The sequence below is a fragment of the Triticum urartu genome, chromosome 2A (assembly GCF_056163025.1).
Source record: "Triticum urartu cultivar PI428250 chromosome 2A, HENAU_Tu73, whole genome shotgun sequence".
In the NCBI taxonomy this organism is placed as follows: domain Eukaryota; kingdom Viridiplantae; phylum Streptophyta; class Magnoliopsida; order Poales; family Poaceae; genus Triticum; species Triticum urartu.
Window position 1 is genome coordinate 607012259 of NC_141874.1, and position 11082 is coordinate 607023340.

Below are 11082 nucleotides of genomic sequence, written 5' to 3' on the forward strand. Positions count from 1 at the left end.
TTCATGTTCCATAATTCCAATATAGAACCGCCGATCATATTGTACAACGAGCAAATGGCAGGAAGAGTTTTATAGACAAAAAGCTTTACACTTGCAGGCCTGCGAGCTGCATGTCAACTATTGGAACCTATGTACCTTTGATTTGGCATCAGTGTTACAAAAGTGGAATATCTGTGCCAACGGAACCACCAAAATTTCCTTGAGTAAAAATGTACAACAACATGAACTAAATTAACAACGTAGGCACAAAGCTTAGTACAAACACCAGAAACAAATTCTTCTAGTTCTCGACCCATTCCTATCTTTTTGACCCTTGTGGAAGGCTGAGATAGCAAGATGCACCGAAGCATACGTCATAAAAGATGCCAGCAGAACACCACCGGCAACCATCAACCCTAGCCTGACAAAGAAAAGAACATGCACAGGGGCTGATCAGTTACTGGCAAGAGAAACATACACACAAGATGCCTTTCAGACAGTTTGTGAAATATACAAATCTACATTTCTACAGGAGTAAGTCAGAATCCTTAAATCACCACCACTACCCTTTACGAACAAAATAGAAAAGGTCCGTGCTACCCCAAGATAATTATGTGGTCTAGGAAGTCCACACACACCCACAAGTCATAGCTCCCATACCAGCAACCCCTCCTATCCCCTCTCGGTGTAGTCCTCAATCCCAAGTTTTCAACAGTCCCTGTTCCTGTAGTCCTATGGAAATGCCGGGCATTGCCCCATTTTTACGTATTCAAGATTGGTGGGGTGTACTACCAGAGTTTCTCCCCCTTCTTTCTTCATATTAATAGGAAAGAAAAGAGAAGGGCCAGTAAGTGTCTTACTTTGTAAATAATGCAGTTATACCCAAGATAGTTGGTGAAAATACAGTAATGATAGCCATGACAGCCATCCCTGTCCAGTAAAATGTCGCCTCCATGTCGAAGTCGGATATATTGCGCTGATGATGGCCTGCAAAAGACCAAGCTGTTAGATACCTAACATTTTAGAGAAGAAAGATGAACCTTTGCAAGAAGTTAAATAGTATAACATGCCTGTAGCCATGTGATTCTCTGATGAATCAGAATTGCTATATCCCACATGAGTTGCACTGATACTTCCCCATCGATAGACAAAACGGAGATAGCTACCAAACAATAAGAAGAATGCCACGAAGGTCCACTCAAACATCAGTAGCAGACCTGTCCATGGCATAATTTGTCGTGGAATGATAGTGAAAGCAAAGGCAAGAGAGACACCAGCAGACATAAAACAGATTAGCACAGCAATCGCCCCGAAATAAGAAGGCAGCTTCAGATGTGGCCCATTTGAGATCTGTGGCAGTGTTAAACACCCATTAGGCCAATATAACATGATCGTCAACACATTTCGGTAAGAACATTAAGCTAAGTAACAAAATATAACTAGGATAGTAAATTCATATAGAACAAGATACCATCTCCCCGGCCCAGTTTTGTGCAGGGTGAACGCTTTACCAATATTTTCCAATATAAACATTATTTTATATTCTGGGACAACTTTATTAAAAATCATCATGAAGGGTGGTCCCTTTAGGCTTCATATTCATTCTTAAAGCTGATACATACATGCCCAATAGTCAACGTTCAATAGAATGTATTACAAGTGCAAAATGCAGAAAGTACCTTGGTTCATGTTAGAATGAAAAAACCTACTTAACACATGCTACAAATTCAGTGTTTGTTTGCTGTTGAAGAGGAGTAACTAACTCTTTGATTTGAAGTAGAAAATGTAGATGATGAAACACCAACTGCTGAATAAGATGGAAGTGCCTCTTCAGACTTATACTTATGACGGCCTCTTCTTGCAAACGCACATAAAGACTGCACACTTGGAAAATCCTTATAGTTCTGTCAAAAACATCACACCCATGATCGATCAAAGGTCAATAAACTCCTATAAGAACATGTATTATATCTACAAAGTTGAAAAAACTAGCAACATGAACTGTGATTTAACCTGAAAGCATGATTGGTAATAACCAAATAACAGCAGGCAGAAGGGAAGAATGAATAAAAATTTGACCACCAGCTGATCATGAGGGTTCCTTCCCCCACCGGTTCCCGGAAGAGATTCTTCAAGTTTTTGCCTAACATCCTGGAATCATACAGAGCATAAACTTATCACCAACATGCTACTAATTCACTTTCACAAAATATTACATATATAAGTAAAAAATAGATAAATGAGATGGAATTTTACCTGCCATATCTCCACAGGTTTTACAAGCCAAGCTGTCCACCAGTCCCAGGGTTTTAGGGGACCTAGTGTGTAGTGAATAACTCTAAGTTCCTTTTCATCAACCATCCACTACAACATAAATTAGACCATGAGTCCCAAACAAAGCATCATGCTCTATAAAACTCATGTAACTAACATCTAATGGGCACCCAAAAAAGGTTTGGTTTTGTACTTTTATGAGCACGAGACAACAAATAAGTAGTATAAAAATAAACACAGATATTGTCTTAGTTTGTGATATCAGTGACCTTCCATACATTCAAAAGACTAGAATAGTTGTGACTTGCATACCTTACTGGAATCTATTTCTTTGCAAGGACAAGGTTTAAATAACATGGAATACAGTAATGGCTGGCATATATATTTTTTACAGAGAAACAAGATAAGGCGCATGCAGTATCAAGTTTGCAAAAAGGTCATAATTAGTCAGATAAATACTAATGTGTTAGGCATTATCAGTGCACATAAAGAATATTACCTTGTTGGCTAGCATGTAAAGACCAACATCAGCATTATACAAGGTAGAAAGGCGCTGTGTCTCCGGTTCAGGTGTTAAAGGTGAGTCTGGCTCATACACGCGGGAGTTAGCAAAATCAGCATAATATGAATTAAGAAAACCTTGATCCCCTGCATTGATTAATTCAGCATCCCGATTAAATACAGCACATAAAATCAACTACAATGCTAAATATAATCATCAAAGGCCCAAAATAACTTCCAACTGGGCATCACAAATCTTTCCAAAACCATGGGCTAAGTTTCCTTAGACTATTTCGCATGATGATCGTAATGCCCTCCTCTATCTTGAACATACCCAGCGAGGGAATAGGTTTTGATGTTGAGGGGGGTAGTAGTGTCCTCGACATTAAGCATGATGGGGAATCATAAGAAGATGTGAGTACTCTACAAACAGGTTCTGCAGCCACAAGCTGTTAACACCTGAGAGTATTGATGGTGTGTATGAACTGCAAGTGGAGAATTTCTGCAGAGGATGGGATAGCTTGAGAATTGCCCTGGTGTTGCCATTGTAAACTTAAAAGAGGACCTGACAGTGCATGAAGAAGACTAACAAATCATCATAAATGCTGGTCAAAACAGGCCAAAGAGAGCAGCAGGGCTGAAAAATTCAGGTGTGATTGAAAGGTGGTGGATGTGCAACTGTCTACTATGTTTTTAAGGCGACACTTCGCTTTAAGGCGCTTGGGGGGGGGGGGGGGGGGCACCTCGACGCCTAGGCGCCTAAAGCGGGCATATTTGCAAAGCGCTTGGGGGGCGCCTCGACGCCTAGGCGTCGCCTTACGGACGCCTTAAAAACATACTGTCTATTTATGAAATAACTTTTGCTTACATGCACTAACATGCCAAATCTATGAAAAGTAACACACTGAAGCAAATAATTATTTACTTTACATTTTGTAAGTGTGAGAGCAAAGTCTCTGAAAGCACTTACCAAGTTACCCGTATGAAAAAAAAAACATTTTTCTTATATAATTAGTCTCTTCCGTTCAGGTAAGTGCGATCGCTCTCAAGTTTATTGCACAAGAATTCTTTTTTTTATATGGACCAGCATGCACTGAAATTTAATAGATGTGAGCAAACTGTTCACAGCCAATCAGCTTGTGTTCTCCAAACAATTGCCTGAATATAATAGGAAAAGAAGTGCATTGACCTCCAGTGTAGGAAGGCAACCGGTCTACTTGGCTAATCATATCCTTGAAAACAGTTTCAGATGGCTCCACAACCATCACTCCGGAATTCATTCTTTCAGAATGCTTCAAGTTCCCACAGAACTTCCCACACTTGAAAACATCCTCGATACTTTTTACAACTACAGTATCTGCATCAAGATAAACAACTGGGAGAACAGCAACCTTTTAGAATAGCAATACAAAAAATATGAGGCGAAAGCGATGTCAGAAAAAAAATACTTTTCAAGAACTAAAAAAATGATTTATCATTTTGAAACAGACGGACTTGGTGACGGAAATAAAGAAGCACAATCACTTAAATTATTATCGGCACGTACCCTTTTTGTAGCTTGTCATGTTGAATATCTTCAACTTTGTGTAGACACCCCAAAACCTCGTTGGTCTCACTTGGTTAGGATTAGCCAGTAAAGTTATACGCTTCACGATCCAACCATCAGCCTAGTATTTATCTAATGTTAGATTCAATACGGATTAGTTTGAAACATACACCGAAACTGCTTTGCAGGTAAGAAGATTGACAAATAATGTTCATTGTAGTGTGGCATCTTCTGAAGTGATTTTTTCTTTCAGGAATCTTCTGAACTACAGTAATACGGACTAGAATGACAAAATTTTCATCCAGGTCCACACCATTCTGCGCGAACCTATCATAACCCATGATGAATTTCGTACACAGATATCACAGTGAGCACCCCTAATAAACTCCTAAAGTAAGCAGCAACATCCTCCTTGCATCTCCATTTCAACCAGTTGGTTCAACCCCAAACAACTCTGCGCTAAAGCTGCTACTTCACTGAAGCACACTTAATCTACCGCTAAATTCGTGGGCGTGGGTAGTATTCAGCAAACCTCGAGGAGCTCCCGCGAGTACTCGGAGACGCCGTCGGAGACGAGCACGACCATGTCCCGCCGCGTGCCGGTGTCGCGGATGGACTTGCCCAGGACGCGCACGCCGAGGACGAACTCGTCGCCGTAGAGCAGCGTGACGTAGGCCTCCTCCGTCGCCGCCGCCGCGCCGGCGAGCAGCGCCGCCGCGACGAGGGCGGCCAGCAGGGGCCACCTGGTCGGCGGTGGTCCCATCGAGGCCCTGCTCGCGCGGGATCTCGCCACGGCGGCCTTCCAATCGGAGCTGCTCGGGATCGGGAGGTTGTCCAGTGCTATGGTGATCTTCTCATGGCGATGGCGATGGAGATGTGTTCGGTCAAATGAGTTCATCCAGTTTGGACTTGTCACGGCGGCTCGGTCTGACGGTCGTCGAGGGAATGGGCCGTGGCGGGCCGCATCAGGCTCGGGCCCCGGGCCTACTCGGCCCGCTTTCGCTGCAGAAGCAGTTCGCGGCCTCTTCTGAGGAAGAAAAACTCACACGGCGACACATGCGACAGAAGAGGAGTTGGAATCCCCGCCCTCTCCGACCGGCTAACCCACATCCCTTCCCCTGCCGCCTCGCCGCCGGCCGCCGGCCGCCGTCTCGGTCGAACCGACCGGCCCAAAGGAAGAAGACGAGGCGATTCCTCTCCGCGTCGCGCCCCCATGGACATACTCGTAAGCGCAGCAACCTTACCGCGCAATCCTTTATCCCTACTCCCCGTGCGCCGCACCGCGGCTCCTCCCGGTTAAATTCTCTCTTAGTTTTGTGCGCCAATCTTCCGCAGGAGAGAATTCGCGGAGGCGGCGACAAGCCGGCCGCGATGGAGACGCCCCGGAGGCCGGAGTCGTGGGTGGAGATTTCAGAGTCCGTCTCGCGGCTCTGCAGCTTCGACGCCGGCGGGGGCGGGGCCGTATCTGTAAGCCTTCTGCATTTTCCCTTGTGGTTACTACTGTAGTTTTCTATGAACTTTCAGGCTTGCATCGTTTTTTCATCCTTGGTGTGCCGACCAGGATTACGCCCAACACGAGACTAGGATGACAGTGAAAAATGTTGTTTTCAGTTGGAATCAGATTAGATTTCCCCCTCTGGCACCTGAAATTGGAGTGCCAAATATCTGAATTCCCTATCTATTGTCGCAAGGGGCTCGTCACAAAGTACATACTTGGCCAATATATTACTCCCTATATTCACAAATATAAGTTGTTTTGGATATTTCAATATGGACTGCATACGGACTGAAATTAGTGAACATACACACTAAAACGTGCCTGCATACATCCATTTCAGAAAATAGTTAGAACATCTTATATTTGTGAACGGAGGGAGTAACTTCTTACTACCTCCGTACCAAAATATAAGACGTTTTTTGTAGGCTAAACTAGCCACAAAATCGTCTTATATATTGATAATGAGGAAGTATTTTTCAAGAAAGAATCAATCATTTGGCGATAGAGACCAACATATCAATCATTAAATTGACTTAGTGTGAATAACAATGTGCCTGTTCGACTCTGTTGTCATTTCTGAACTTTAAAACTGTTATTATGAGCCTACTATAGTTTTAGTACTGCCCAGTTAAAAATGAATCTTGGAGCTAACACAAATAAAGGTATAAACAATAACCACACTGCTAGATGCTTCAGTTTACACAATAGTACAGTAGCTAATTTGTAGCACTGCTTCATCTTTGCCCTGAGTGTTATTTTTGACAGAAAGTGTAGTACATAGTTTGGTGTGATTGTTTAACTGATGGGACATGTTACATGTCATATGACCCTTTGTTCCAATGATACAATGGACTATGAACCTTCCAAATTGTTGTTTGAATTTGTTTACAGCAAGCAGCCTTTTCCCCTTCTAGGGAAATGTTTACTGCTTACCTAGATAACTAAAAATCTCAGTATGAGCAAGCATAATTGTGTAGTCAAAGTACTGGAATGTTACTTTCATGATAATTATATAGTTCAGTGTAAATTCTCTATTATCGTATTAGTTATAGCTCCTATTTTCCTGTAGGTAAAACTTATCCAGGATGACAGGATGGCACATGATAAGTTGGTTGATTCTTTCTTGAACAAGTTTTTTCCATCTGGTTATCCATACAGGTATGAGTTCCCGAATCGTTGACATTCTTGATACTCTGATGGACGACATTATTTGATGAGTTTTGCTCTTGCTCATGCAGTGTGAATGAGGGTTACCTAACATATACCAAATTCCGAGCACTCCAGCATTTTTCTAGTGCTATGCTGCATGTGCTATCGACCCAGGTCAGTTCATCTGGTTGCTGTTATTCGTTAGCAATAAGAGTCGTCATTGGATAATGTGTGTCAGTTCCATGAATTTGAGCCGCTTTCTAGATACTTAAATTATTTTTACCTACTTTGTTTGATGAGCAAACATGGTACCTTCTACTGACGGCCCGTGTGGGCTGCGGCTCAGTCTTTATTATTTGCTGCAGGTCTACGACCTACCCCTGCGCAAGCAACGGCTGTAAGTTGGGTAAGCATATGCTGACAGAGATGCTAAAGTTTCTAGCCGGTAGTACGACCGAAACATCTTGGCTGATTTTCTTTAACCATTTCAGATTCTAAAAGATGGAATGCAGCACGCAGGAAAACTCATCTGTAGCGGCATGGGGGCAAGAATGGATTCAGAGCCAAAGAGTTGGAGGATATTTGGTGGGTAATCATCATATTACCGTGTCACCCATTTTCTGATATTTATGCTTGTTTGTGTTCTTCTACTGAAATTTTCTTTCTAAGCTACATCATCGATGCCTCTTTGTTTTGGTGCCAGCTGATGTTCTCTATGATTTTGGTACTGCCTTGGACTTCATTTCACCACTGTGTCCGCAACTTTTTCTTGAAGTGGCAGGCTTGGGAAATTTTGCGAAGGTGCGAATTTAACTTGAATATGCTGCACTTCAAATGGCACGTATATTGCAATACAATCTTCTGTTCGACATTGCGTGTTTAATTTGTCGAGAGCTTACTCAAAGATAAAACGACTGTCCTCTGCGCCTGATGGTTATATGGAATGACTGTCGATTATAGGACGTTGTAAAAATGAACATATTTGTCCAGATTTTCTGCCTGAAAACTGAGCTGCCATCACAGTGATATCTTATTGCTTGTCATTGTAGGGAATGGCTGTGGTTGCTGCCAGAGCGACAAGGCTACCAATATATTCATCTTTTGCGAAAGAAGGCAACCTTAGTGACTTGTTTGCTAAAGGGGAAGCCATCTCGACACTTTTCAATGTTATGGGGATAGGAGCTGGCATTGGATTATCATCTACAGTATGTTCAACGACTCAAGGAAAGGTACATATTTGCAATAATACACTTGTTAAGTTACTCTGTTTCATTTTATCAGGGAAGTAAACGAAGTAAAAAAAAGTGCATTACGTGAATTAGATTAGAGTGGTCATTACATTGAGAATGAGAACGACCATCAGAATCCGGAACTTATTATGTTGAGAACTTTTTGTTTGGTACAAGCTTCTAATTACTATATCAAATTTCTTGCAGCTAATCATAGGCCCATTGCTTTCTGCTGTGCATATATGGGGAGTGGTGCAAGAGATGAGAGCAACTCCTATAAACACACTTAATCCACAAAGAACAGCAATGGTGGTGGCTGATTTTATCAAGGTTTCTTACGTTTGACCTGTAACTGTAAATGCTTCCTGTTTTCCGAATTACTACAATACTAATTCCGTTCCTTACTCTGCAGAGCGGAAAGGTTTCAAGCCCAGCTGAGCTAAGATACAGAGAAGATCTTCTGTTCCCTAACCGGTTAATAGTAGAAGCGGGAAGCGTGAAAGTCGGGCAACCACTTCGCAGGGTTTTGAGCCCACGGCGTGTCGAAGAGCTGAGGTCTATTTTCCCAAATGAGAAATTTCTGCTCACCCAAAAAAGCGACAAGGCGTACATGGTTCTTGAGCAGAGCGCAACCGGGGAGGATGCGCTGAGGGGGTGGCTGGTCGCTGCCTTCGCTTCGGAGATGGAGAGATCAGGCGCTGGACCACGTGACACGGTCCTGAACGACGCCTATCAGAAGATGGAGAGCGTGTTCCCCGTGTTCGTTTCGGAAGTCAAGAGCAGGGGCTGGTACACAGGCCAGTTCTTGGATGGAAATCACAGTCGGATCGCGTACGCGAAATCTGAATGACCGTGCTGGAGGAAGAGCACTATCGACCACGACGCATGCGGTGCATCCCGCCTGCGATTTTTTTTCAGAGTTGCAGAGTTCAATTTTGTTTCACGAAAAAAAAGGAGTTGTTTGTAGAAAACCGTTTTCTTTTGTCTTCCGTCACTCATAGGGTCGCCACTCTATCTTTCTACCTTCAGTGCAGTGTATGTATGACAGAAATGAGTGGATGCTTTGTCTTCAGAACTTCCTGAATCATACATGAAATGGAGAGCCAACATGATGCTGGCGTAGTGGATGACATAATCACGCGATCACTGGACTAGTCCACGGCGAAGCCATGTACTAGGTTTCTCTAGCCTATCAGAGTAGGGTGACATAGTCACCACGAGTTGAACTATCCTGCGATCGGGTTAATTTCCAAGTTTGAGTGAACCACGTCGTCGACCCGTCGTCTTGCAGAGCGCGACGGGCGGACGCCGGCGGCTAGACCGAACGGTGCAATTCAGCGTACGTGACCGGCCGACGGGTGAGCTGCGCAGGGCAGTAAAAAAATATGTACCGAAAGGCGATCGAAATTACCGTGGACTGCATGCTCTGCTAAATCCAAATTTGCGGTCGCGCGCTGAGGTTCGGGCGCAAGAACGGACGAAGGCACGCACGCGCGCGCGTTTTGGCTGCTGAAACCATCAACGGCTGGGAGAGGATATTGGACGATGAAAAAAGTCGAGCCTGCAAAGGCAAAGAGTCCATGCTAAGGCCAACCACAGCCTTTTCTCTGGCCTAACAAGTTACTACATCCTACTTGATGATCACTATCACTTAGAGAATTGATGGTGGATTGACCCTGGCTGGAGTCTGGTCGCGGCACGGAACGAATAAGCTGGAAATTTATTCAGTCCGGCAAGTGGGTGGTAAAAGCACCATGCGTTTACATTTAGGCGTTCAAACGGCAGAGATCGGAGAAAGCAAGGCTAGTACAGTAGTACAGTAGTACTTCGGAACCAAACGGGCAACTGGCACCTTTCACGCCTTTCGTCATGCATGCAGTTCATACGAACTGAGCTACGGAAAGCACGGCGGGTTCTGATCTTTCCAGATCGAACGGTCGATCATGAACCGTCCGGATCGAATGGAACGGCGACCGGCCAGCGGCGTCTTGCGATCCAGGTGGAATTGTGACAACACTGGCCCGGAAAAGGGATAAAGCGGTAGTATACTTTTTTCACCGAGATGAGATGCAGAAAAGGGGATACTGAAGGCAACACGAGTCTGAACGTCGAGAAAGGGGAATGAAGGAACGGGTAAAGTGTCGGCACGACCGCGAGCCGCACGATCGAGAAAGATATTCGGGATAAAATCGGGGCCTGGTTAATTTATGCCCCTGCTCCCGTGTTGCTGCTGCTGCTGCTGCTGTAGCGCTACGTGGACAGGTGAACGGACCCGGCCAGACTGCTGCCGGCAGGTTGGTGCAGCGCAGCGCAGATTGATTGTCTGTCATATCCATTTGTCCATTTATTACTCGCTCCCGGTCGAAAGCGATAAAAAGCACCCCGCATGGCGCATGGGGGAAATACGGACGCCAATTCTTTACTCGTAGCCATGGCTTTTCGTACTATTGGGCCATGCACGGACACGAAATCCGCGTCCGGAGGAGAAGGCCGGCCGGGAAAGGTGCGTGGATTTTTCACATTTGGAACGGGGCCAAAAGGATGCGAGGGTGAAAAAAAGGGAGAAAATAACTGCGGCGGCGGCGTCTCGTCCGTGACGAAAGCGTGGCGACGAGGCAACGTAAGACGAGCAGGCTCCAGGCAGGGCGCAGCGCACGGACGGACTGACCGACGGACCGACGGAGAGAGGGATGCCGGAGACGGACTGCACGGCGCGTGCGTACGCACGTGCGGCCGTCGCTGTTTGGGTGTCCCCCGAGGGAAAACCACACGCCCGGTTCGGCGGTTCCTTCGTCCTCGCCTCCTCGCCTCCATGTTTACCTTTGTTCGGTAGTGGGTAAGCCCAACTTCATCACACGACCCTAAACAGACATTCAGTTTAGCCGGATTTTGTTTTTTTGGGGCGG

The 11082-nt window shown here is 44.8% G+C and overlaps 2 protein-coding genes across 2 annotated transcripts; one reads left to right on the plus strand and one right to left on the minus strand.

Moving 5' to 3' along the window:
* On the minus strand, nt 1-5205 carry LOC125539138 (inositol phosphorylceramide glucuronosyltransferase 1-like). The gene is made up of 10 exons (XM_048702506.2): nt 4833-5205; nt 4301-4421; nt 3944-4129; nt 2753-2901; nt 2236-2343; nt 1993-2130; nt 1743-1883; nt 1050-1329; nt 840-966; nt 1-400 (listed from the first exon to the last, which is right to left on the minus strand). The coding sequence occupies exons 1-10, from the start codon at nt 5196-5198 to the stop codon at nt 253-255; spliced, it is 1764 nt and encodes a 587-aa protein (XP_048558463.2). The 5' UTR covers nt 5199-5205; the 3' UTR covers nt 1-252.
* Nucleotides 5206-5345: 140 nt separating this feature from the next.
* RUS2 (root UVB sensitive protein (Protein of unknown function, DUF647)) lies at nt 5346-9285 on the plus strand. Its single transcript, XM_048702508.2, has 10 exons — nt 5346-5525; nt 5636-5767; nt 6868-6956; nt 7037-7121; nt 7294-7353; nt 7439-7532; nt 7651-7748; nt 7997-8176; nt 8384-8506; nt 8589-9285. Exons 1-10 carry the CDS (start codon nt 5514-5516, stop codon nt 9024-9026), a joined length of 1311 nt encoding a protein of 436 aa, XP_048558465.2. The 5' UTR covers nt 5346-5513; the 3' UTR covers nt 9027-9285.
* The last annotated feature ends 1797 nt before the right edge of the window (nt 9286-11082 follow it).